The sequence below is a fragment of the Lepidochelys kempii genome, chromosome 9 (genome assembly GCF_965140285.1).
Source record: "Lepidochelys kempii isolate rLepKem1 chromosome 9, rLepKem1.hap1, whole genome shotgun sequence".
NCBI classification, from domain to species: Eukaryota; Metazoa; Chordata; order Testudines; family Cheloniidae; genus Lepidochelys; species Lepidochelys kempii.
The window spans coordinates 101,086,945-101,114,627 of NC_136388.1; the positions used below are offsets into that span (position 1 = coordinate 101,086,945).

At 38.9% G+C, this 27,683-nt stretch overlaps 1 protein-coding gene across 10 annotated transcripts in view; it reads left to right on the forward strand.

Annotated features, from left to right (window-relative positions):
- Positions 1–27,683, forward strand: part of LRCH2 (leucine rich repeats and calponin homology domain containing 2) — an 88,609-nt gene that overhangs the window by 46,391 nt on the left and 14,535 nt on the right. For 5 of the 10 annotated variants that reach the window (XR_012160642.2, XM_073358583.1, XM_073358574.1 and 2 more), the window contains exons 7-17: positions 1,207–1,294; positions 2,589–2,700; positions 3,023–3,120; positions 3,208–3,275; positions 3,500–3,604; positions 3,710–3,775; positions 6,121–6,198; positions 9,839–9,907; positions 14,192–14,240; positions 15,975–16,091; positions 24,939–24,983. Coding sequence is in view for 9 of the 10 variants with exons in the window: in XM_073358583.1 (XP_073214684.1) it covers positions 1,207–1,294; positions 2,589–2,700; positions 3,023–3,120; positions 3,208–3,275; positions 3,500–3,604; positions 3,710–3,775; positions 6,121–6,198; positions 9,839–9,907; positions 14,192–14,240; positions 15,975–16,091; positions 24,939–24,983 (895 nt within the window). In the remaining variant the exon portion in view is untranslated. The remainder of the gene's footprint in view (positions 1–1,206; positions 1,295–2,588; positions 2,701–3,022; positions 3,121–3,207; positions 3,276–3,499; positions 3,605–3,709; positions 3,776–6,120; positions 6,199–9,838; positions 9,908–14,191; positions 14,241–15,974; positions 16,092–24,938; positions 24,984–27,683) is intronic. The other 5 variants (XM_073358580.1, XM_073358581.1, XM_073358578.1 and 2 more) reach the window with 4 other exon arrangements.

Below are 27,683 nucleotides of genomic sequence, written 5' to 3' on the forward strand. Positions count from 1 at the left end.
TCAAAATAGAACTGTATTGCTAGATGGAAAGCCTGCCTTCCAATATTGATCCAGCTGTATACATTTATAAGGAATTCTAAATTGAGCAATACCTTATAAAGTCTCAGAAAAACAAGAGAAAACAAACTGAAAAGTCCAAATGAACTAAATAGTGCAATGTATACAGCTGGACTTTCTCAATTAATATACTTCTATTAACTGTTTCAGAACTGTCTGATATCAACAGTCTTTAACCTGTCTTGTTTTAGAAAACTGTATTACCTATAGAACAAGATTTTACCCTTGCCAACATACTTAAAATTTCATCCACAACCTGTGTCAGTATTTGTTGACTTTTGGTGCTGAATAAAACAGAAGAGCTGTTCGAAACATACAACTTCTGTAAGAGAAGAACTAGTTAGTTATCCAGGGAGGCTTAACTAAGTATAATGGGATGAAAATGTACAAATGTGAATGTAGGCTGGATACCAGTCAGAATACAACACCTAAGGGCTTGTCTACACTGGGGAATAGCTGTTTTAAACTAAAAAGAAAAGGAGTACTTGTGGCACCTTAGAGACTAACCAATTTATTTGAGCATAAGCTTTTGTGAGCTACAGCTCAATTCATCGGATGCATACTGTGGAAACTTCATCCGATGAAGTGAGCTGTAGCTCACGAAAGCTTATGCTCAAATAAATTGGTTAGTCGCTAAGGTGCCACAAGTCCTCCTTTTCTTTTTGCGAATACAGACTAACACGGCTTTTACTCTGAAACCTGTTTTAAACTAGCTTCCCATGTGGACTCTTATTCTGCACTGAGAGTGGATTAAACCAAACTGCGAGAAGGAACTCTTAGTGTAGAATGAGTGTCCGTGGAGGGGAGTTAGTGCAGAATATTGCACTTGAAATTCACACAGCACTTGAATGGACTTAAGGAAACACTCCTGAATTTTTTGGGAAGTTGGACGAGATAACCTAATTGATCTTCAGTCTTAAAATTTCTATCTGATATCCTTCTTTAAAATAGCCTCTCAGCACACTAAACATCTCTATAGTGGGTCTTGTGTCACAGATGGGTGTAAAACAAAACAAAGAAACCCTTTGTCCCAGCAACCATAGAGAGATAGGTGGGAAACATCTTGAAAATGGTGTCTTCCTTTCACTTACCATTTAGAAAAGTGGTATTTTGTCTTATATTATGTTCAATGCCTTCTCTTTGTTATAGTATGGAAGACTTTTATCCCAATAAAAATCATGGTCCTGACTCTGGCATTGGCAGTGATAATGGGGATAAAAGACTGTCTGCAACTGAAGTGAGTGAGTTTTTATTATTCACTGTATATTTTTATTTTTGTGTTGATAAAAGAGGGCTGAAAGGACAGTATTTTTCTTCATTTACAGAAGCAGTTTATCATTCAGCATGTGCATAATTTTGCTGCACTAAATTGCTTATTTCTTTGTCATTCAGATATGCTTTGTATAACTAGGGAAAGCTTTAATGTAATACATACTGCAGTTAAATGAACTCAGTAAAATGTGTGACAAACTTACTGTAAACAGTGTAGTTGTAGCTGTGTTGGTCCCAGGATATTAGAGACACAAGGTGGGTGAGGTGTCATCTTTTATTGGACCAAATTCTGTTGGTGAAACTTGCTGTAAAGCATAGAATGATGATACTAAATATTTAAATTATTTATACGTCCCTCTGAATATTTAGCCCAAATTAGTTGCATGGTGTTCTGTCACCCCACTCCAAGCTTTTTAAAAACTGAACTCTGAACCAAATCAGTTGTGGCTTGTTTAGCCATTTTCAGATATAAAATACAAGATCATTTTTTACAACAGGGAACAATTAATTTGAGAGTTGCTTTTGTTTTTCTAATAATTTCTGTTTTAATTAATATAAGCTGAGGTGTAATGTATTTTTCTTTGCATTGGCTGTTTATTAATGGGGAGTATTGGTTGACATGTTAGACATATTATCAGCAACATTTAAAAACTATAAGGGAATTTATCCTATTTTTCCAATAGCTTGCTTATGTAGTTGTATGAATCTATGTGTAATCAACTACAGTTTGAATAACAGTAGTACTAAAACTGAATATGGTAAAATTATAAAACTGGGACTAAGGGAAGATTTAAGTCTAGGCTAAAAAATGTACTTGCAAATTCATCTGAAGGTTGTTCATAAGAAACCGTAAAGTGGAGGAGTATTTCAGGATTATGTCAAAGGTCAGACTGATCAGATGTAAAGTGGCCACACAAACTTAATGGACAGAATCACAGTTCCTTTAATTAAGTGGGGTTGTGCTTGGTAATTGGTTGAGTGGAGAAATATTTATGTGCTTCAGAAAGTGTTGATTCTGTAGGTGGCACGCTTTACTCAGTTAAGAGACCAGTGGCCCCAAAATTTTGCTGCAGGGCACTGTAAATAAAAAGTACTGTCTTTCAGATGAAACAAAACATGTCTTGACCACACTTTGCATTCATATAAGTGTTTCACCTAAATCTTCCCTCATAGTAGGCTCTTTTAATGACACTGTGGCTTATCAGTAAACTGAATAATTAATATGCCAGTCATGTTTTAATTCTGATTATTCTTTGCAGCCATCTGATGATGACACAATCAGCCTTCACTCTCAGGTATCAGAATCGACGAGGGAACAGACTTTAAGGAATGACAATCATTTAATAGGAAGTAAATTTGACTCACATAAAGGTAATGCCTAGACTTTTTAGTACACAGAAACACACTATTGTTTCAGGTGCAGATAATTTCCGTTAAGCACCGCACAAGATTATATGATGGTGTATTAGATCTGTGCATTTACACTTCAGACAACATTGTAATAAAATTATAAATACAAGATCAACAAATATGCAATAATGAAAAAACTGTCTCATGAAAATCTTGTCTAGATATAGCAAGAGCTCACTGTATTAGTTATATTTGGCTGTCACAAGTACCTTTTAGGAATAACGTTAGGTTGAGAGAACTATTTAATATTTTCTTTTTTTCAAACTTGATCAATCATCCCTAGACCAGGAGGTGTATGATTACATTGATCCTAACACAGAAGATGCAGCTATTCCTGAGCAAGGAGATGTACAAATGGGACCATTTGTCTCTTATGTTAAGGTAAGGTAACTTAATAAACGGAAAAAATTAGATGACACATCTTGGTCATTAATGTCTAAACTCTTAATTTTTTTCTTTTTGTATAAGGAACGAGGAAAACACCCTGAGAAATCGCAGAAAATAGAAGGGAATGATGAGTGGGGAGATGAAAAAAGGTAGGCCTTCATAAACATCCCTTTGGAAGTCAGCATTTCCAGAGCATAGTTCTGTGATAGTGGGTACAAGCACCTGTGGCTGGGCAGATCAACTTTTAGGAAGGTTTTTTTTCCAATTGCTGTCAAGGAACACAATCATTTGCTTAAAAAAACAAGCCCCCAAACATGCATGCCTTTCCATAACCTACTGGAAAGCAAACGTTTCAGCTAAGTTAATCTTTCAGACTTCAGAAAGAACAGCTGTTGGCAGAGGAAGATGACGAGCTGAAAGAAGTGACTGACTTGAGAAAAATAGCAGCTCAGCTACTGCAACAAGAGCAGAAAAACCGGTAATACAAAATCCAAATACAGTAATAGGTTAGGCGAGGTGTGTGCCGAATCTAATTTGTTTTCCCGTTTAAGCTGTCTGCTTAAAACTCTTTTCTGTTTTACAGCTTTGAGAATAGATTTGTGCAACTGAAGACATTAAACAGTCAAACAAATTCATACAGACTTTTTAGGTGTGTGTCTCATGTCTGTTTTCATAAAATTGCTAGACAGAGAAGCAACAATGTCCAGATGTAACCTGTATATTGTGATAGATAGCAATTAATGATTATTTTTGTCATTGCTCATCCAGTGGACAGGAGAGCAGGAAATCCATTTGATGTGAATATTTTGTGTTTCATAATGTTAAGCTAGTCCTTGATTATCTGATCAGGTGTTTAACACTGGCATTTTTCAAAGTGAAACACTCCTATGTAAAAATGATGGAAATTAGTAATGGCAAATTCTGGGCATTATTGCTGATGCACTAAAATGCTTTAAGCATAGATCATAAATGACTATTCAGCACCATGTGCTGCTTCTGTGTGGCTGGTTATTTTTACAGAATATGAAGATTTCAGTGAATGTAGGTTACCAGATTTTAGAGGGTAACTCCTCCATTCAGACTGCCAAGTTGTAACATTTTGCTAAAGGATGAGGAGAGTGGACCCTTGTTCAAGCATGCGTCTTTCAAACAATAAAACACAGAAACAAGTTGAATATCAGTAGTCCATCTTGGCCATCTAGTTAGCAGTTATCAGCTGGCAGTTTCCAATGGGCATTGCAGAGAAGGGGGCTCTTGAGGAGGGATTTGGAGTGAGACAGGAGAGTGGCTTTATGGACTCATTTGGGCAGGGTATTCTACGTATAGGCGTGACAAGGAAAAAAATGAAAAGGTGCTTGTGGAAGTGGAAAAACAGGTGATGGAGGCTGGCTGCTGTGGAGTGAGAAGGGGAAAGAAGGCAATATGAGAAGTTACAAGAGAGGGCAAGTAGGGAAGGCTAAGTTAATGATAAGGACCAGAAGCTTGTATTTGATGTTGGAGAGAATGGAATGGAATCAGTGCAATCCTGAATGGGGGCTCTGAGAGCATTACTTGGGAGAGTCAATGGCACATTGGCAGATGGTTTCTGGATGTGGCATTCAGTGATGGTGAAGAAGTGGTGTTTTATAAGGAACATGGCAGAATTAAGAGGGGTTAAAGAGTATTCGTAGGAGGGGAGTCTGCATGGTCATAGGATTTCCCAAAAATGTGATCAGCTGTGCAGGAGCAAGACTGAAGGAAGCAGAGAGAGTGTGGCAGCAATGTAGCAAGATGACACATTCCATAATCAGATGAATACAGTTTTCATTAGTGTCTTAAATTTCAGCCTAGCAATGAGATGCTACGCATCTGTTTTTCTTAAAATATTGTGAAAGATATGAAAACCTAAAATATCCTGATATTGCAGCTGCATATTGTCAAGCTTTAGAAATTGGGCAGAGTGTATCCCCCTTGTGTAATTATTATATTGCAACTAATGAATTGGTGTTAGCTGAGTTTAATATTAACAGTGTGAGCAGATAAAATGAATGTTTCTATAGCTTTAATTACTTGTAATTCTATTTAAAGTATTCAGGAATGAGGAGGTGTCCATAGGGAAGGGAAATACAATTAAGAAAGGGAGATAAGTAGGGAACAGTAATGTTTAGTCCTGGTTAGCTGGCAACTGGCAAAAACTATAATAAGAAAATATTTTGAATTTTTACTGTACTGTAAAATATAAACAGTATTTAAAAATTATAGTAAACAATGGTTTAAAAACACTGTCATGTTTATTTGTTTTTAATGGGGATAATTATATTGGAAAAACGTTGTAAATCTCCTTATGTCATCATTTGTTATACCAAAACGTTTCCTCTGAAGACCAGACTTCTAACCTAGTGCTGCTTTTAAATTACTTTTGTTAAGCATAGCCATTACTGTGTTGCATTTAGTAATTTAGCTGAGAACTCTAAATTCTGCTTTGGTTGGCAGTGCAATGTTTATACTTGTATGAACCTATTGATTTGCTAAGCTTTACTGCTATATCTGTGGCACTTGTATTTAATATTTGTGTAAATTTTTTAAAATGTGGAGACAAACTCAGTACTGATTTAAACTATATGCTATCAGCAAAATATAGCAAGATGTAAGTCAGCCCTGATTTTGGCCCATAATTTTTTGTGAATGTATAATTCCTTGTAGTGACAGGAATAAGAATTAGAATTAGAGATTAACAGTTGAAATATTCCTGCTTTTGAATCTACAACTTTGTAAATGTTTACATTGTGCAATTTTGACCTGATCACAAGGACTCCTCTAAAATTTGTGCATCCTAATAATTTCTTATTAACCTTAACTCTGATCATTTAGCATGTTTTCTTTTAATCCTGTGAAATCTATCCTCTTTTTTTCTTTTCTGCTTGCTATACTAATGACTTCCCTGTCCTCTCCCATCAACTTCTCCTGTTTCCTTCTTCCATCTCTGGGTTTGGTGTACATGAAATGTGAATACAGACGGAGACCATTAAGCTATAGAACTTCATTCAGTGAAAAACTCTTCCAGAGGACGAGGGCTGCAGGACGTGCATCCAGGTATCTAGTGTTTGTGGAGCTTAAAACTCTGAAGAGCACATTTTAGACAAGAGCAACATTATCAAGGCTTGGCTTATGGAAAATAGAACAAAGTAACTGAGTGAATTAGTATAGGATATTTAATGGCCAAAAAATTGATCACAAACTAAATTGTTATGACCACATTCAATATTGTCCAAGAGGAATGCATCCGATGAAGTGAGCTGTAGCTCACAAAAGCTTATGCTCAAATAAATTTGTTAGTCTCTAAGGTGCCACAAGTACTCCTTTTCTTTCTTCAAGAGGAAGTGTGTTTGTATTTCAGAACATTAGGTAGTTTGACATTAGCTATGCAGAGGTAACTTCCAATTATAAGTTTGACTTTTTTTTTTTCAGTCACCACAACTGACTTCACCAGACCTAAGCAACCAACCTGAAATTTCAAGTATTATATCTTGCCCTAGATAACAATTTTCTGCAAAGTTCAAGATGGAGGGAGTGGGCAACCAGTAAAAGCCACATGGGGTACAAGAATTTCAATATTGGGATATGAAAGGAAGAGCCATATGTAAAGATGAGATACTGCCTTCAAAGGAATGGGGTCCTTCTGCCTATTGATTTTTGAGTCCATCTGAATTTCTTACCCCACTTGCAAGGCCCACCAAGTTCCTGTACACCTGGCATATTCTGCAGTGACTCCTGTCACTGAGCAATTTTTGAGTATTTTAATCTAAGGGGACTTCCAGGCAGTAATCTTTTAACATCCAGTTAAGGTTTCATTTGACTTGGAAAACTCTTGAGTACTCTTAAGAATGTAGTGTATTAGAGAGCCTACTAATGCCAAGTGAAGATTCCACATTATTTAAAAACAAAACCTATTAAACTTTGGGAAGTGAGCACAGGTAACGTCAGGCCCCCATCATCCCTTCTAATCTGAAGTTTGGAGAAGATGCTGTACTTGTAATGTCTGTCAATGGGAGACTGAAAATCTGAGTGATTTTCATTTACCATGCAATAACTAAACTTCATGATGTTGGTCAGGTGGCCATTGTATACACTAATTCGGTGTACAGCAAAATTTGTGTAATTCTCAGGACATGAGATCTTTTTAAACAGGAGAAAACGATGGTACTCATGCTATATGTCTTGCAAAGAAATACTGAAGTACTCTTCTAGTGATAAATAAGGCCAGATTCCCTTCAACTACTGATTGTTATGTATTATAAAGAGCGAGGGTTGAGTGTGAAGAGATGTGATGTGGATGGAAATGGTGGAATCTGTCGTGGTAGCATCACTCTGAGAATAACATGAGTTAAGAATTTGTGGGTGACTTGACGCATTCATTTTGCATACGCCCTGCAGTTTGTTGGCTTTTTTTATAAACTGGAATCTTAGTTTTGGAGTTACAAAGCTTTCTAATGTCTGGTGGCTGGTTTGTTTTTTGAGAAAAATATAATGATCTCGGGGGGGCAGGGCAGCAATGTTTGGAATGAATGAATGACTTTCTCCAGTTCAGAGAATTTTACCTTGAACTGTTGGGTTTGGAAACTTAGTAAATATAGATTAATTAACTTCCATGCATTTTATAAACAGGCTGTAGACAACATTTTCCCAGTGAACCTGCAAAAATCCATTTAGCTCTGTCATTCAGTCTCACAGGAAATTCAAAAGGCCCTGACTAGTCAAACATCTAACCACTAATCTGAGAGATACTGAACTTGCTATTACTTACCAGTACATTTACTGTAAGAGTTCATTTTTGAGTATACTGTTCCAGACTATTTTCAATACTAGAAAAAAAGATCTGAATTTATTATTAGGAAGTAGAGTATTCAAAATATATTTGAACATCCATATAAATGTCTTGGTTTTTAATAATTGGAAGCATCAATGACTTATATCATTAATGGAAATAGCTTCAACCAGCAAAAATGCGCACATCGTTAGTATTTAATATGTCAAATGGCTTATTTCTAAAACTGCGTGTCTTACTTACATGAAATCATTTTATCTACAGTGACAGTTTCAGTCGTGGCATCAAAGTTATTAAGTGATTCAAATTATTCCATTTTTTTAATCTTTCATTTTATTCCAAGGGTCTTATCTTGCCATCGGTATACTCTAAATTGTCCACTGACTTCAGTGGAATAATTTCCTGAAAACTAATGATCCTAAAATGGTTTCATTATTTTACAGTATTTGCTATATCATATAGCACAAACATTGCATCCTTATGTAAGTATTTGTTCTGGAGAATTAGAATTTCTTTTTCCTACCTCAAAACACCCCAAAATATTCAGTCCTTAAAGATTGAATATCGGGAATGTGGACTGGAGGGAGTAAATTTTCCAGTTTGAATTCAGTCTGCATGACTTTATCGAGTTAAATGAGATTTGCATAGTCACAACACAATACAACACTTACCCTGTCATTGAAAAGTATTTGTAGTACCATTAAGCTGAGCCACCTATGACGAGGGTGAATGAAAGCCTGTGATACAAGTCAGTTAAAATTAATTCACTGGTACTAAAGACATTTGTAAGAGAATGATTGATCTGTGACTTAAAATGTAGGTGTCTGTTTCACTTTTCCAATTTTACTGTTTATCCTTCTCGTACATAGTTGTTTTTATTATCATTATTATCATTATCATAATCATCATTATGACTGAGTTCTAGGTTTTTGTGTAATTTAAGAGTACGCTTTGTTCTCAATCCTGCTCACCATGAAATCGATGGAGTATTACAGTGCAATATTTTCTGTTCTAAGAATTCAAAAATCCCGAGTCCAACCCCAAAATAGCATGAGACTTGCTTGAAAATCGTTCAGTTAAAAAAAATTGCTCTGTTTATTGGTTTGCTTTCTGTCTTTTTAATCCTTTAAGGGGGGCAGCCCCATCTCCTTCTACCCTGTGTGTGATTGTTTCAGGGTAATAATCTGCCCCTAAAGCACATGTAGGCATAGACCACCAGCTGTTTTGAGGGTGACTTCAGTTGCCCATTCCAGGATTGAGGAGGGTAATCGCCATTTTATTCATCACCATTCTCCCCATCATTGTTCTGACTCTCCTGCCCTCCCCCCCAATTCTCTCAGCCTTTGCCGCAGTCTCCTGCTCAAAACCCCACTGCCAGTCTCCCGTTTGTTTTTACATTTCCCCTGCTCTCTATGCTGTGCCTCACTAGCCATCTGTACATTCTTCCTGACCGCACCCACTCTTCATTCCCATGTCCCACTGTGTCCTGTCTTTGCCACTTTGGTGAATAGTGACTGGGCCTCGAAGCTGAAGGCTGGCTGGCTGGCTTTAAACCCAATGAGAACAGTTGATGTGGTGGCCTCTTGTGTAAAAAATGAGGAAGGAGACCTAGCTTTTTCTGAGATCGTAAAGAGTTGGGTTTTGCTTTGGTTTTGTTTTTTAAAGAAATACCTACTATTGCAAGACTTGAGAGAGCATAGAAGTTGGAAACTCTGCTGTTGACTTCAGTGGAAGTATGACTGGGCTCTGGGTTTTCTTTATATAGGCACATTCAGTTTCTATGTAAAATATGCCACTTAAATATTCAGAGTGTTTATTTTGTAGGGAAGCGTTTAATGGAGAAGGTGCTGTATGCTTTAAAGAGGTTGCTAACGAGAGCTGTCAGATAAGTGTGTGTTTTCTTTGTAGGCTTCTTAATCATTCGACCTCAGTAAACACAAGAAACAGGCCAAAGCAGACCGTGGAATCTGAAAAAAGGTATTAAGAAATTTTTATTGCTTTCTTTCATAGTACTGAAATAAGATCTTTTTTTGTGGTGGTCATTTTATACAGGGTAGGGATGAAGGATCAGTGAACAATGAGGACTGAATTCTGCCCTTGAATGTTTGTGAATAACTCTTGTTGACTTTTGTGGGAGCCTCACACTCCTTCCAGTGACAGAATTTGGATGTGAAAGAAAACTGTTGGAATAATAATACCAGAGCACTTTTTAAGTGTGCTGGGGTTTTGTTTAATTCTGGTATAACATGATCATTAAGACATTTTACAGCAATGTATTTTGCTGTCGGTCTGTTTTTTTCACACTGTTGTACATGATTATCAGAAAGTTCTTATTCTTTCAGCCATGAGTTCATAAAATAAGTACTCTGGATGGCTGTGTGCCCTTTGCTGGATCACTACTCTACTGGGTGACCTTAACTGCCTTTTGTGATGAGAGACCCAAACTTTACTTATACCAGTGTTGATAAAGGGGTGTGGGGGTTTTTTTTAGGAAACAAAGGCCAGATTTTCTTGGTGTCTGCTAATACCACCATCTGACTCTGTCTCCAGCAGCAGAAAACCAATACGAGGGGGGTGAGGGATTGTGCAGAGTAAGGTTCTCACAGCTGAGAGTCTGGTTGAGGAGCTGATCCAATGGAAAACTTGGGGGTTCAGCAGCTAGCAGAGAGGCCTGCTCTTCCCAGGCTTGATTTTTCTCTCCTCTTGGTCCCTTGGTTTGCACTTCCCTGCACCATTGGAGCTGAACTGAATTCTAGTATCTTACCGAATATCTAACATTCATATGGTTTGGGTTCCTCAGACTCCGTGGCTGAAGTTCAGTTATAAACTGAAGAATTTTGTTCTATATAATTAAAAGCTTACACCAGTTCGTCAGATAATGCATGTTTGAAATACTGGGGAATGAATTGCATATTTATCTTTCACTTTTTCTTCCTGTGAATGGTATGTGCCGCCTATATTTTGTAGTAACATCCAAGATTATTCTGACAGAAGTCAGTGAAAATAGCTTTAACGCTTTGTTTCCTTGGCACATTTGTCAGGCTGTGTGTGTAGTCAGTTTCACTGCCCTTTTTAGTCAGTTTGTCAGTTTCTTTCGGGTTGAGAGGAACAGATAATAGGTAAAATTTTTATAAGGCATTTTAAAGAAAAAAACTCAGAATGCTCCCTTTGAAAGGGTGCCCTGTCAAAAGAATTCATTTTAATTTGCCAATTTTAAAAGAATGCAAGTTGACAGTGTCCCTTGGATGTCAGTTTTGTTTAATTTTGGCATGTCCCTAATGGAAAGCTCTCGCAGCCATTGAGTTTAATTTACCATTTTTATTCTTTGAAATATAGTCAGGTTAGTTTCTTATCTATAGTGGGAATAACTTGGGGGTAGGAATTTCTCACTTTGAACATTTAAGTAGAACTTGAAAAATTAGTTTTGGTGTTTAAAATTACTAACAGTTTAAGTTAAAAACATTTCTAGATGGTGTAAACAGTGCATTTCCAAGTTATTTAGGAATTAATGTTGAGCAGTAAACTGAAAGCAAGCCTTTTTTTAATCCTAAATTTTGTTTGTTTTTTCTAGGGATACTGTTGGTTTGCTAGTGTTCTTTAATGGAGGTTTTTGCTGTTTGCAGCTGCTAATATACATTTCCCAACTGTAAATAGTCAGAAGCATCAGGAGTGGAAAAGCTACTCTGCAAATCATATCAGTGAATAATTCCAAATCCTAAACCCAGTTACTGGGCAGGGGAGAGCACAATTACTTGGTATATTCAGGAGCAATCATGGGGGGAAGGCCCTCTTCATAAGGTAGATTTTAACTAGCATCTTTTTGTCTGTGTTTGAACCAGTCCTAGGCAGAGGACCAATAGATATTCTATTTCTAACAAACAAATTTGTCAGAGACAAACTTCCCTTGTAATGTCAGAGGGAACCGTTTTTAACAGGAAAATTGGAGCCCCAGAGTCTGTGAAAACATAACCCTCTCTTCAGTAACCTAGTCTGTAACTAACAGGGTTTACTTCAAGGAAGGAATAATCAATGCAAGTAGATGGAACTTAAAAACAGGATCTTTGTTTCTTATTAAATGTTTGCAGTAATAAATGGAAAGGCAGAAACGAAATAGCTATACCAGTAAAATTTTCTCTAAATATAATTGTTTTTCAGTGCTTTCTATTCAGATTGGATTTCCTTGGTGAATAGGTCTATAAATGATAAATACATATCTAAGTGATTTAAAAATTGAGTATGATATATCTCACACAGGACTGGTTCCAAGCATCTTAACGTATATTGTACCTTTTGAAAAAGGTACATTATCCATGTATAAACCAAAAATGAGTTCTTACAGGGTTCAGTCACCTGCTTGCCGTCCTGGGAATTAGGTCCAGCCAGGCCTTGTTCCCTCCCCTGGTGGTGTCTCTTCCTTTGTCCTCTCACCCTGTGGACCCCTCTCACTCCAGGAACCGCAGCCTCCTCTTCATGACTCGCCTCTCCAGCCAGTTGACCATACTTGTTTTCCCCCGCTTCTGGGTTATCAAAGTCCCTCTTGACAAATGGGTTCAGGCAGTTTTCTTGCTCACTGCCCTGCTGGTGCCACTTCATCAGTGGCTGGTAGGGGGACCTGAGTGTGCTCTTTACTCCGGGCCCTGGCTCAGGGGCCCTGTCATCGGCAGCCAAGGTTTGACCTATCCCATACCTTGCTGCTTTCCCCCTGAGCCTTGTCCTACTTTCCAAGCTCTCCCCCCACCCCCCCTCCAGGTTTGTCAGCCTCCCAATTCCCTCTTCCCAGGGCGTGACTTTGGGCTATCCTCTATAGTCCAAACCACACCTCCCTTCACACAGGGAGTCACTACAAACTACTTCCATGCAGTCCCCTCTGTTGCCAACTTCCTGGATTATATAGGCCCCACCTGTTCCTGCCCAGCTGAGCTCCCTGTCTCCTCCAGGTGCAGCCTGGGCACTTAATTGGCTCACTTAGCATTCTTAACCCTCCCAGGCCTTTCATTGGGTGAACACTCCATCACAGGGTTGTTTCTGGTTCATTGTTTATGTGCATTACTGTTTTTACTCCTTAGATTTTCTAATGCAATTATCCTAAAAATTAGGATTTTAACTGAACCTATAATGGCCCACAGCAGAAATTTTGCAGCCTGTTTCCCAAACTGCAACTTGCATTTGCCTGCGACATTTATAGTTTTGCTTCCCGGAACAGTACTGTAGAAAGATCATATATCTTATGTCTATTTTTAAATCTACCTGCTAAAAGTCTTGGCAGAGCATATAGCAACTTTGTAGCTACTGCAGTTATTTCAGAAATAGCACCTTGTCATCAGAAATGATTTGCTGCTTTTTTATCCTTCACTTTCTATTGTGTTGTATTCAGTGATGTCGTATTGTATGACACAACATCATAATCCAGTTGTCCACTTCTGAGCCACACTACAGCCTCTGGGAATTTCAAGTATTATATCCACCCGTTAGTGCCCCTGTGAACTTTTGAGGTTCTACAATTTAATTTTCCTCTCTTCTAAAATGTTTCTCTGCCCTGTTACTGTGTGAAAGACCCACACACACACACACACACATGAAAACTGACCATACAGGGCAAACAGTGAAACTGGCTATATACAGGGCTGGTGCAGTCACAAAGTAAAAACTCTGGAAATGATAGAGAAATTGTTACTCTGAACTTTCAGCTGTAGTGATCTTAGATGTACTTAATATTCAATGTAAAAAAACAAACAAAAAACACTTGTGTGCTTAAACTGAAAGTGCCCTTTTAAAATGGCATTAGAACAGACTTTATTTTTACTGTTAATTTTCAATAAAGTGTGTGTCTGGTTCTTGAAGAAAGGAAGTAATGGAATTCCACAAGTAGTAATTTAAAGATAAATGTTATCCAGTTATCGTATGTATTGGAAATAAACTTTGAAAATGGTAAGCATAGCATGCTAAAACTATAAAGGAGCTTGAAATGGATCTGGAAGCAAAAAATCTCAGATTTCATTACATTTTAATCAAATGCTCATAAAATTACTTTTGACAATATTGGTTATAAAATTGTTAGGCAACACACAAAACATCAAAACAGTGTTGATAACAATGTGTATTTTTAACACTGCATTCTGACCTCAACAAATCCTCTTAAAATATCAAATTTCTATATTAGTATAAAATATTTTGGAAGTCTTGCTATTAATGTGTAAAAAGTAGTAACATAGTTAGTAAAACTAAGGAAAATACATATTCAAATAGTGGTGTTTTTTTAAGTGTCTCAACAGATGAAATAAATTCTCCAGTGTCTCCTTACAGATGGCAGGTAAATATGTGCATGTAAAACTGTAGAACCCTTATTAGCCCTTGATAATCATTTTATCCACGGATGTACTAGTGGTGTAGCATAACTTGCATAGTGTTTGTGTTCAGATATGTATTTGTTTGCAGATACCAGTAAATGTATGTACATAATTGTGGTTGCAAATGTAAAGGTAATCTAAAAATGTCCCTCTTAATAATGCAAGCTTCATTTTTTTCTCCAAATAACACTTATATTAATTTAAGATCTTTGTACTGCTTCTAAGGCATTATGGGTCTTAATTTTGCCCTACTTTATTCTTCTATAATTTCTTTGCGTTGTGTGTATCAGGTTTTCTGTTTTCTCAGTTTTTAAATAGTCCTTACGTTGCAGATCAGGGATGGGCAACCTGTGGCTCCAGAGCCACATGCGGCTCTTCAGAAGTTAAAATGCGGCTCCTTGTCTAGGCACCGACTCCGGGGCTAGGAGCTACAGATGCCAACTTTCCAATGTGCCAGGGGGTGCTCACTGCTCACAATCTGGCTCTGCCACAGACCCTGCCCCCACTCCACCCCTTCCCTGAGCCTGCCATGCCCTTGCCCCTCTCTCCTCTCCCCGCCCCCAAGCCCAGCCTCCTGCATGCCATGAAACAGCTGATTGGGAGGTGTGGAGAGGGCTGCCAGGGGATGTAGGTGCTGGGGGGGGCGGGGGCGGGCTGAGGGGGGCTGCTGACATATTACTGTGGCTCTTTGGCAACGTAGCCTGGTAAATTCTGGCTCCTTCTCAGGCTCAGGTTGGCCACCCCTGTTATAGATCTCTTGTTGTTTTTATGCCTAAGTAGGAAACACATCAAAGTGCTGTGAAATGTTTGTGATCAAACTCAAAATGTTTGGTTGTAGATTTTAATTCAGTGTTTGTTTTACGTTCATTTTATGGTGCCTTTAGGTGGTAATACAAAAACAGCTTTAGAAGTGTAGATTGATTTATATACATTGTCCTTGTAGGTAAATATTTCCTTTTGAATCATCTTCCTTTATATTTAGTGGATATGAAAACATTTAATTATTTAAATTCACTGATCTTTTATGAATAAGCCTTTTATTGTCTCCATCAAATTATTATATTAATTTACTTGTTGTAAAGATGGATATTTGTATAGTGCCATCTATTGCATAAATTTCACTGTAGGTCAAAGTCCCAAGAAAATGCTTTTTAAAAAAAGAATATCAGTGGATAACTGACCTGATGTGTAAAATTACACACACCTCCATTTGCGTGCACTAGTGACTCGCTGCGTGCTCAAATACGGTAATCACACATGAATAGCTGGTCACAAGTCTACCTTTCTATTTGCATGCCTATTAGTGGTAAGTGTATACAATTTCAGCACATGTCTAATTTGTGAAAATCAGGCCCAGCATGGATAATGAAGAAAGCTGTGGTTTAAAAAATGATTAAGTAACAATTTAAGGCCATCGTTAAACTTATACCCTCTCCCATATATAACTTATTTTAGAATCTTGAAATGTAAGAAGTGCTATTTGTAGAAGTGACCTGTACCAGAGATTGGTGAAATTACAGTGCTGCAAAATTGAAGTGTAACAGAGGCAAACAAGGCCCAAGAAAAATAGTATTTTTAGTTAAACCAACTTTTCTGTTCAAATTTACCTCTGTAATATAATTTCAGTGTCCTCATAATCCATGCTAATGCTTAATGTTTAAATCCTTGCTGTCTAAAACCATTGTTGAAATTTGCAGCCACTAGAAAATCAAAAGGATTTGACAGATGAGCAGCACTGGCCAGAAACACAGCCTGTTATCTGGCAGAATGAAGAGAGGAGAAGGAGCAAACAAGTTAGAAAGGAATATTTCAAGGTATTATATCCTTATTTTTTCATTTGCTGCTCTTTTTGCTCTTTGAAGAACTGATGTTTCTAGGAAGACAATGTATTTAGCTTAATTGTCACCAGACTGGTGTGATACAAACTGATAAATTTATCTTCTGGTTCATGCTCTGCTGCAATTTATAGAAGTAAATGTGTGTGTCTCATCTAATTAAATACATATTAACAAACACTATTTTAAAATACTATGGGCTTTATTTCTCATTTGCAAGATACACAGGTGGGTTTCTTGGGTAACTAAATGAAGGGGCTTTCTCTTCTAACTTGCATGTGAGCTATATTCTCCTTTTGGTTCAATCCTGTTAGATTAATACATATGCTTCCAGGACAATTTGAGAGTGCAGGAAAACTGGAAACATTTGGCTGAGTGAGGAAATGCTTATTATTCCTCTTACCTTCAACAGAAAATGTAAACTTAAATCTGTGTTCTGAAGGCAGAGAATAAAACCTAACCTAGAATCCTTCCAAACATCCATCATTTCTTCTCCTCTTCTCCGCGCCTCAGGCTTAAAACCACAAAAAAATATTTAAAACTATTTTAAACAAATGTTTATGCTCAATTTGGTATTTTTGCAGAGTCTGAGAAAGATGTATAGTACATCTTAAATCAGTTGCCATATCCTAGTACAGTATGCTAATATCATCCTTACCTGGTTGATTTAGTAACTGTCTTACTGCTCTAACGTGAGGGTGAGAGAGAGGAAATACTCTGAAATTGTTTCCCTTTGTTTGCAATGTGCACGAACGGTCACAAGATGTCAGTGTCTGCATGATGCAAAACAGGCACAAGATCACAGGCAACAGAGCAGGCGTCAGTTTTTCCCCCCAACTTCTGGAGATAGTTGTGGTGTTTTTTGAGAAGTTTCAGATTAGCCCTACTAGCTGTAAAGGTGTGACCACTTTACCAGTGTGACAGCAGGTATAAATAAACTGAATCCAATAGCACATTTCTTCTTTGAGTGCCGGTGCCTCTGTATATTCAACTGTGAATACATATGTGCTCCATCCTCCTGAAACCGGAGAATTATTGCAAATAGTGTCCGTCAGTCCACACCTGTGCCCCTGTGCTCCACGCTGAGGATATAAGGAGTGAGGCTGACACACCGCCTCTTTCTTAGCACCGCATGGCCTGAGGTAGAATCCTCCAATGTCCAGAGCTGATACTTCGTTATAATCTTTCCAATCTCCCAGCATGGGACTTAGATTATGCCTAGGATACCAGGTTTCAAAAACCATGTCTCCTCCCCTTGCTCCTTTTTTGGCCAGCAACGATAACCATTACTGCCTCTACTGCCTCGGAGAAGCTCATATCTCCATTAAATGCAATATCTGCTGTGCTTTTCTGCGATATCTTTGGCTTCGGAAGCACCTTATGGAGTACAGCAAGGCTCCAGTCAGGCCCAGGCTGGGGAGACCTCCCGGTACATCATCCAGAATTGGCAACGAGTGTGTCCCCTAGTACTATATGTGACTCTCTGGAGCAGAGAGGGGGACAGGTAAGGACTCTTTGGCTGAGCCCCCTGATGAGAGTAAGGGGTGCGCGCAAACATAAAAGCAGATCCTCTCCTAGACCTTCTAGGAGGGGAGATCCCTCCCCACCCCTGTCGGTGGAAGAAGGGGAAGATCAGCAGGATCCATTGGTACCACTGGTTCTGACAGGGATATTGTCCTTTGCTCTTGATGAGGTGGATGCCCCAGCCTCTCCCTCTCCACTGGACAATCATAGACTGTTCCAGGAGCTGTTAAGGAGAGAGGTAGAACAGCTCAAAATCTCCTTAGAAGTCCAGGATTTTCAGCATACGTTCCTGAGTATCCCGCAGTCGGCAGGCTCTGGTTGGGTTGCTCTCCCAGTAAATGAAGCCATGCTAGGGAAATACACACAAACTAGGGAAATATTAAAAAAAAAAATACAATATACATAAACTAGGGAAATACAGTCTTGATGGAGCTATTATAAGGTTATAAGATAATGGAGCTATTAAAGGTTCATAACTGGTTGGAAAATCATTTCCAGAGACTAGTTATTCATAGTCAAGGTGGAAGGGCATATCAGTTTGCAGTAGGACACATCACAGAGTATGAAAAATGTACCCAAACTAACGGCAGTATATATAATATATGTGTGTGTGTATATATATATATGTGTGTATATGTATATATATACACACACAACATTACCCTCACATAATACATTGAGAACAATAAGGGTAGGGAACTGTCTGAGAATCAGAACTCATCTCCTTGTGGTGTTTAGACTAAAGCCTTGTCTACACCTAAAAGCCTTGTCAATATAGCTATATCAGCAAAACCTTCCCAGTGCAGACACAGTTATACTGGCCAAAAAGGGCTTTTGCCAGTCTAGCTTATATCAGTTTGGTGAACAAAGTAAACTATACCAGCAAAAGCACTTTTTTAATGCTGTAACGGTGTCTATGCTAGTTCCAGTGATATGTAGCCTGTTAATCCACCCTGTCTTATCCCGTTGTACCAGAAAAAGCTAGGTCAGCCGTGTATGTGTGTGTCACCTTTGAATTTGTGCTTAACTTATATCACATCATACTTCCATACAGTGGTCTGTGCCTGTTTTGTCCTTCTGTGCACATGTAGTTGATTCCATTCTGTATACTTGATTTCCTGATGTCTTTTTACATTATTTCAGTGTGTGTGTGCGCTCTAAAGAATGAGAGTATGGTAGGTGACAGCTATGTCTATATGCTTGTCGATACTTATTGAACTGTGGAGTTCAGCGTTCTGAACTGTTTTGTACTGGTGGGCTGCTGTGCAATATGTTACCTGAGTAGAGCCTCGTAGTGCTTTGGTTTACATCACTGCACATATGGATGTGCTTTCCGTCATATGAGATCTCATGTTGGCATTACTGTCAAGAGTGAAAAGGGCTTTTCTTTCTCACTGCAACACATCCTGGCTATACATTTCTGCATTTCGTAACTAACCATCACATTGTCATTCTGGATAGAATTCTTTGCATGGTTAAATCAGTGGCCTCATCAGAAAAGATTTTTATTTGCTCAGCCATTGTGGTGTCATCTGTAAAGTGATTGTGGCTGTGAAAACTATGATGACTGTAGTAGTATATGGCTACTGAACACCATCTCTCTGAGAAGATGGTGTTGTGGAGATACCTCATTGATCTTACTCATCTTCTTTCTGTGTGGTCCGCTACCTATGTGAATGGAATCTGGCTTTTTCAAGGCACTAGTTGCACACAGTACTTCCTAGTTTGGTATTTTGCAATTGTAGGATTATTTCTTCATGTACTTTTTTTTTGCTTTCCATTCACATTTGCTTTTTGGCAGGTTTAACCGTTTGTATGGCCCTTAGCTGAAATGACCATCAAAATTGCAAAAATTATATTGAGAAAAAATTTTAATAGAATAAAACATACAGTGAATAGTTAGTCAATATTTCTTTTTGTTTTGTGCTTTCAGTGTGGCCTCAGATCTCATTTAATGTACACCATTCAAACCCAGGTCCAATACAAAATAATTAATTTTCTATTGGGTGTTTCCTGTGATTCTGTCGTCATAGTATCTGAGTGTTTCTCAAACTTGATTGAATTTAGCTTCACAATATGCCTGAGAGGTTAGGTGGTGGTATTATTCTAATTTTACAGTTGGGGGATTTAAACATAGAGAGATTAAAGCCAAAATTGTCATCTCCTCTAATTTTGGATGCCCAACTTAAAACACCGAGGTTCTGATTTTTCAGCATACTTTGTACTTTGATAGGACTATATATGTTCAAAGTATAGTTCCAGTTGACTTCAGTTGCAGCTGTGTGTGCTGAACACTTCTGCAAATTAGAACCATTTATAGCTGAAATTAATATTAGTATATATCAGACTGAGGTAGACACCTAACATGGGAAAACTTCAGCTCAAATTGATATAGCTCTTGGGTGGGGCTGGAAATGCTGTTATTAAGGTTGCTCTACCATTGCTATTATAAGACCCTGTTTTCAGTAGCTTATAACTTGGGCCAAATTTTTAACGGTCAGGCTGTAATTTTCCATGCCGGGTGTCTTCCATAAACTGGTGTGTGGGGGGGGGCGTTGTTTTTTTTTAATTGTAACTAAAATGTTTATCATTTCAAAGAACGTTGCTTTGCCCATGTTATAAAATTCTGGTGACCATTTCTTTAAAAAATCTCTAGTGCTCCTGCTCTGGAATAGGGACTTGACATTTGACAGGATGGTGGCCTTTGTGTCCAGGATGTGCCTTTTGCTGTCCCCTTGAAAATCTACCCAAATTTGGCCAAATTATAAGCCTTTGAAAAATTGCAGCTCTCGCATGCTCAGTAGAGACATCTTAAATTTTAGCAGCGAGAAGCTCCAAAGGTGATCTCTGCACTGGGCATGCTCCAGCCCAGGGCTGAGCAGGAGTTTCCCTGCAATTGCAATTATGGGTTGCTGCAGACTGTGCTGGGTCTAGGTCTGAGTGCCTGAGCTAAGAACAGGGATGCAGTCTTCTGTTTCCTCATATGACCCATTCCTCATTCAGTGCATAGGATGCTCCCCATGGGGATGAACCAGGATTGTCTAGTAAAGGAAGCTATTGTCTGTAGTCCCAGGCTTCATTTGTTCCAGAAGTTTAGAGGTGTGTAGTGAGTGAGGCAGAAGACTGCAGAAAGAATGGTTTCATAATTAAGGCAATTGAATTCTGCCCTTAATAATTTAATGGTTTTCGGCGTTTGACCTGCAGGATACCTAGTTTCTCTGTGACGGCCACTTTGAACCTAGACAGATTTGTCAGTACATTATAAGAGCATATACATAGACTTTCCTTATTAGAGTGGGTGCAACATTCACTAGTGTACAACGTTTTCCCAGCGACCTCGGAATATGCAATGCCTTTTATTTTAGTAACATGACCTCTCCTCCATACTGGCAGGGGTCACCATTCTAGCTCATTGTGAGTGAGGGATTCCCAGAGGCACTAGGAAACTGAACATTATGCTATGACCTGTCCAAGCCAGTCTTTGGACTCTCATTGATTCTTTGTTTCCCCATTCTTATGAAGGAGTAATGGGGAGATGGGGTCCCACGACTTCCATAAGGGCTGGGTGGACCCGGCCATCTAGGAGATTGGTTACAGTTCCCTATGTGGTAATGGCCAATGCTGGCCCTGCTCTCCAACAACTTTTCTTCAATTCCTTTATTTTTGGTACCCTTAACAGGCTGATGAATTCTTAACCCAGGTATTTTGTTATATCCAATGAGGTGGATACAGAGTGTGGCAGATCCTTTAAGCTATCTAGGATTAGTCGACTGGCCCTGTTAGTATTTAATCCTCCCTTTCACATGGCACACTACTTGCATCCTTCATCATGCACCACAGGGGCAGCAGGAATTCCCTCACAGTTACCCTTCAGTCCTTCTTCCTGTTCACCTGTGGAGACATTGTTAGTATTGGCAAGCACTGGTTCAAACAGTGATACATCCCATACACAGGAAATACTTGCACTCCGGTGTCATGGGCCAGGATCATTTTCAATATCGAGTACTTCCTTTTGACCTCTCTTCAGCCCCAGAGGTGTTCTTAAAGCTTTTAGTGGTATTGTCAGATCTTGGCTGCATGTGTGTGTTCTTTCAGGGTGCTGTCCCAGCTCTGCGCAGATAGTGGACACAGCAGACCTAGATAGAACTGCTCAATAAGACCACAAGACTTGGTTTAGTAGCGAAGGCACATGGCCAGGTTTATTGCCAACGAATCATGGTCCTAGGTCCCCGGATCAATGTCTGCAGTTACACTAGCACCTGGATGCCCATGACAATGGACCAGCTCAATCAGTGGTGGGACTTTCCACTGCCCCCTAAGCCAGACAAAGACGCTCCCTCTAAAGATCAATCTTTATACACCAGTACAAACAAGTTGTGTGATGCCCCTCAGACGTCGTTAGTTACTGCTCCCTGATGTGGTTTACCACACATTACCTTATACAGGTTGGTTCAATCAAAACATCTCTGTTCATCACACTGTCATCCTGACCTTATCTCTAAGAGGAGGTCAGTGTATCCTTGCAACATCTTCGGGGAGTGTGTTCCTACCATACATGGTGTAGGGGTGTTCTGGTACCACCCTTCTGGGATGTGCTTGCGTGAGTGTCCTGTGCTTAGCACTTAGGAGTGTATATGTTTCTGCAATACCAGCCCTGTTCTTGCCAGGTTCTGTGAGCCTGCACACAGGCAGAGCCTGACTTCCGCTAACTTTGCTTTATATTAGCAAGGCTTGACCACTACTTTTGTTGAAGTCTTAGGCCTCGTATTGGGCTTCTGATACAAGGCCTCTTGTCTCAGGCTTTCTTTCTACTATAAGTGGTGGTGGCTGCTTATCTTCAGTAAGAAGCAGTTTTAGTCTTCCTGTATCCAGTCTTACAAAGCAGTGCTAATTTCCACACAGACAGCTCTCTCCCTCTTCCAGAATTGGGTCTCCAGCTAAATGTAAAGAAGTCCAAGATATTCCTCTAGAGTTCTGATGCCTTATCAAGGGTAAATCAATCAGAATCACTTACAGATAATGTTGCTTGCATGTTCTATATCAGCAGACAGGAAGGAGCAATATCCCCTTCCCAGTACCCCAAAGCTATAAAATTATGGAACTGCTGTATAGCCAATCGGATTCAGATATCAGCTGCTTTCCTGGAGTCCAAAATGTCAAAGCCTGTTGCTCAGCAGGCACTCCTCCCAGGACTACGAATGGGAGTTGGACTCTCCAAATCCTTCATGGAATATTTCAGAGATGGGAACTTCCACAGATGGATCTGTTCACCACATCCACCAACAGGAAGTTTCCCTTATCCTGCTGAAGAGGAGGCCTAAGTCGCCTCTCTTTGGGAGACACCTTTCTGCTTCCTTGGACAGAGGACTTGTTCTACACATTCACTCCAACACTACTAATGCTAAGAGTGATGAACAAGATCAGGCAAAACAAGACCAGGGTTATCCTTGTAGTACCGACCTGACCGACACAAGTTTGGTATCTTTACCTGCTTCACCTATGTATCCAACTGGTGCTCAAGCTTCCAATGGTCCCTCAACTCCTCTCCCAGGATGCAGGTCATATGCTTCACCTCCACCTACAGGTCCTCCATCTCCAGGCATGGCTCCTAGTTGGTTCATGGGATTAGAATCCAGCTTCTTGACAGGAGTACAAATATTATTAAACAGTAAAAGGGAGTTAACGCTAATTATTTACCTTCAGAAATGGAAGAGGTTCAACAGCTGGTGTCACCATCACTGCCTGAAACTTCTCCTCCATCAGCCATGTTCAATTATCTGCTGGATTTAACAAATCAGGCGTATCACTTAGCTCTATTAAAGTTCATCTCACTGCAGTATCAGCTGTTCATTCCCCTCTCGAGGGATTTTCTGTTTTTGTGCACCCAATGTCATCGAGATTTATTAAGGTCTGGGTAATCTTTACCCACAGGTTAAGGATCCTGCTCAGACTTCAAATCTCAACTGGCTACTTAGATACCTTATGGGACCTCCGTTTTAATCTATGGCGACCTGCTCCTTGCTTCACTTATCTATGAAGATGGCCTTTCTAGTAGATATCACGTCAGCCCTCAGGGTTGGAGAAATTGGAGTCTTGATGGTAGACCCCCACACAATATTTTTCAAGGACAAGGTCTCAGTGACTGCACCCAAAGTTCTTACCTGAGATGCTGTCGAATTTCCGTCTTAACCAGTGTTTTTTCCTAAACCACATAAATCTCAGCAGGAGCTTTCCCTTCAAATGTTGTTTGTCTGATGTACGTTGGCCTTTTATATGGATAAGACTAAACAATTTCGGAAATCACCTAGACTCTTTATCTCCATTGCTTAAAGGTCAAAGAAGTACATGATCTCTTCATGGAGACTACTGAGATGGATTTCTGGCTGTATTAGTGCTTGGTATGATGCAGCTGGTGCTTTGCCTCCCCAAAGGACTGTAGCAAACTCTACAAGATCACAAGCAACTTCCACAGCATTACTCAAAAATATTCCAGCATCTGAGATCTGCAGAGCTGCTTCATGGGCTTCAGTGCATACCTTTGTCAACCCTATGCATTAGTCCACACCATCATATCTGATGCAGCACTTGGTTCTGCTGTACTGTCTTCGGTCTTGGACTTGATTCCGAAGCTCGCTCCCTCCTAGTAAGCATACTGCTTGGGTGTCACCTGAAGTGGAGCACCCATAAGGACACTACTCAAAGAAGTAATTATGCAGTAACTGTAGTTCTTCAAGATATGTGTCCCTATGGTGCTTCACTACTGCCTTCCTTCTGCTCTGCTTCAAACTGTTCTTGTTAGTCATTCAGATACAGAAGAATTGAAGGCAGTTTGCCTGTATAGCCCTATATGCCCTCAGAGTGTGGCACGAGGTTGTATAGAGGGCATGAGCAGGCCAAATGGACACTGCTAATGGAAAATCTCTGATCAAGGGCTGGAGAGGTGCATGTGCACCTGATGTGAAGCACTCATAGGGACATGCCTCTCAAAGAACCACTGTTACTTCACAAGGTGAGTAACCTTTTGTTTTTACTTCTGCAGCACTGCGAGCTTGGCAGCAGCCCTGTTACATAGGTAAGTAATGTGGATGGACAAAGGTAAGTAACGTGACCTGCTTGGGATCACGTCAGGAGTCAGTGGCAGTCAGGACTAGAAAGTGCTAACTCCCAGCCCCGAGCCCTTCACTATTTAAAAACGTTTACTGAATGATGCCTATCTGGCAATTTGACTGATAGAGATTCCATTTGATACAAATGAAACCCATGTTTCCTGTTTAAAAAACAAAACTTGTTTCTGTTTTGCAGTATAAGTCTTCCAGAAAGAGTTCAAGTGGAAATGAAAATGATGAGGTGAGACATGATAGTGATGATAAAAACTTCAGAAAATTTTTGTTTGTATTACTGTAGCACCTAGGAACGTAGTCATGGACCAGGATCATGCTGTGCTGGGTGCTGTAGAAACATAACAAAGAGACTGTCCATGCCCCCAAAGACCTTACAATCTAAGTATAAAGCAAGAGACAACAGTTCCATACAGACAGATGGGAACACAAGGAAACAATGAGACAATGAAGCCTGTGGGGGATTTTTACACTTTAGTACCAGTATAGTACCGAACTAGTAATAGTTCAGATATTAAATTAAACAAAGGCAATATATACACTGCTATATATATATACTGTACACAATCTTAGGTACTTCAGATGAAGTGACTCTTCCACAAAAAGCCTGTTAATATTTCCTTATGCTTTTTGCACCATATTATTTCCATAGCATCTATCAGCATGAAATGCTAATACTAGGGCTGTCGAGATTAAAAAAATTGTGATTAATCACACGATTAATCACGCTGTTAATAATAGAATTCCATTTATTTAAATATTTTTGGATGTTTTCTACATTTTGAAATATTGATTTCAATTACAACACGGAATACAAAGTGTGCAGTGCTCACTTTATTTTTTTTATTACAAATATTTGCACCACGAAAAACAAAAAATAGTATTTTTCAATTCACCTACTACAAGTACTGTAGTGCAATCTCTTTATCATGAAAGTTGAACTTAAAAATGTAGAATTATGTACAAAAAAACTGCATTCAAAAACAAAACAATGTAAAACTTTAGAGCCTGCAAGTCCACTCAGTCCTATTTCTTGTTCAGCCAATCACACAGACAAGTTTGTTTACATTTGCAGGAGATAATGCTGCCTACTTCTTGTTTACAATGTCACCTGAAAGTGAGAACAGGCGTTCGCATGGCGCTGTTGTAGCCGGCGTTGCAAGATATTTACGTGCCAGATGCACTAAAGTTTCATATGTCCCTTGATGCTTCAACCACCCTTCCAGAAGACATGCATCCATGCTGATGACAGGTTCTGCTCAGTAATGATCCAAAGCAGTGCAGACCAACGCATGTCTATTTTCATTATCTGAGTCAGATGCCACCAGGAGAAGGTTGATTTTCTTTTTCGGTTGTTCGGGTTCTGCAGTTTCCACATCAGAGTGTTGCTCTTTTAAGACTTCTGAAAGTATGCTCCACATCTCATCCCTCTTAGATTTGAAAGGCACTTCAGATTCTTAAACCTTTGGTCAAGTGCTGTAGCTATCTTTAGAAATCTCACATTGGTACCTTCTTTGCATTTTGTCAAATCTGCAGTGAAAGTGTTCTTAAAACAATGTACTGGGTCATCATCCAAGACTGCTAGAACATGAAATATATGGCAGAATGCAGATAAAACAGGGCAGGAGATGTACAATTCTCCCCCATGGAGTTCAGTCACAAATTTAATTAACGCATTATTTTTTTAACGAGCATCATCAGCATGGAAGCAAGTCGTCTGAAATGGTGGCCAAAGCATGAAGGGGCATATGAATGTTTAGCATATCTGGCACATAGATACCTTGCAATGCCGGCTACAAAAGTGCCATGCAAATGCCTGCTCTCACTTTCAGGTGGCATTGTAAATAAGAAGTGGGCAGCATTATCTTCTGTAAATGTAAACAAACTTGTTTCTCTTAGTGATTGCTTGAACAAGGAGTAGGACTGAGTGGACTTGTGGGCTGTAAAATGTTACACTGTTTTGTTTTCGAGTGCAGTTATGTAACCAAAAAAAAAAATCTACATTTGTAAGTTGCACTTTCACAATATAGAGAGTACTTGTATGAGGTGAATTGAAAAATACTGTTTTTATCATTTTTACAGTGCAAATATTTGTAATAAAAATAATATGAAGTGAGCACAGTGCACTTTGTATTGTGTTGTAATAGAAATCAATATATTTGAATATGTAGAAAAACATCCAAAATATTTAATAAATTGGTATTCTATTGTTTAACAGCGCAATTAAAATTGTGATTAATCGCCATTAATTTTTTTACTTAATCATGTGAGTTAACTGTGATTTAATTGACAGCTCTAGCTAATACCATATTCATTCATGCTTAGCATTTGAAAGTCTGGAATATTGTAACGGTAGAGTTAATGTTATTTTTGAAATTCATTTTTTTACCCTCATTTCTTTTTGTCTTGTCTTTTGTTTCTTGTTGGAAATATTTAAAGCGAAACCACTGGCAAACCATAATGTTGTCCGTTACCTTTCCATTTGCAAGGTCAGGGTGGCTGAAATATTCTTCCTTTACCTTTTTTTGTCCTTTAACAATGTGGAAACACAAAAAGCAATCCTTTGGATTGTTCGCAGTTACCAGTTCAACTGCTATAGTTACTCAAGTGTGAATTAGTAGATGCATCTAAAGTTAAAATCTGGAGAAAATTTGTTCTATAGTGTAGAAAAAGCTGGATCTCAAAGAAAGATCCAGTGACAACTTGAATGCTATTTTTGTGACCATCTTTAAAGGAAAACTGCAGTAACTAGTTCTAAGCTTTTCCAAAATAACGTTTATAGATAAAGGTCTGCTCTGTGATTTAAACATTTTACAACTAAATGAAAGGACTTTATTTTAAAATAACATTAGCTTGAAAATGAAATATATCAAATTGAAATGTATTTAATGAATAATAGACTTACACATTTTACCGTGTATTGAGGTGT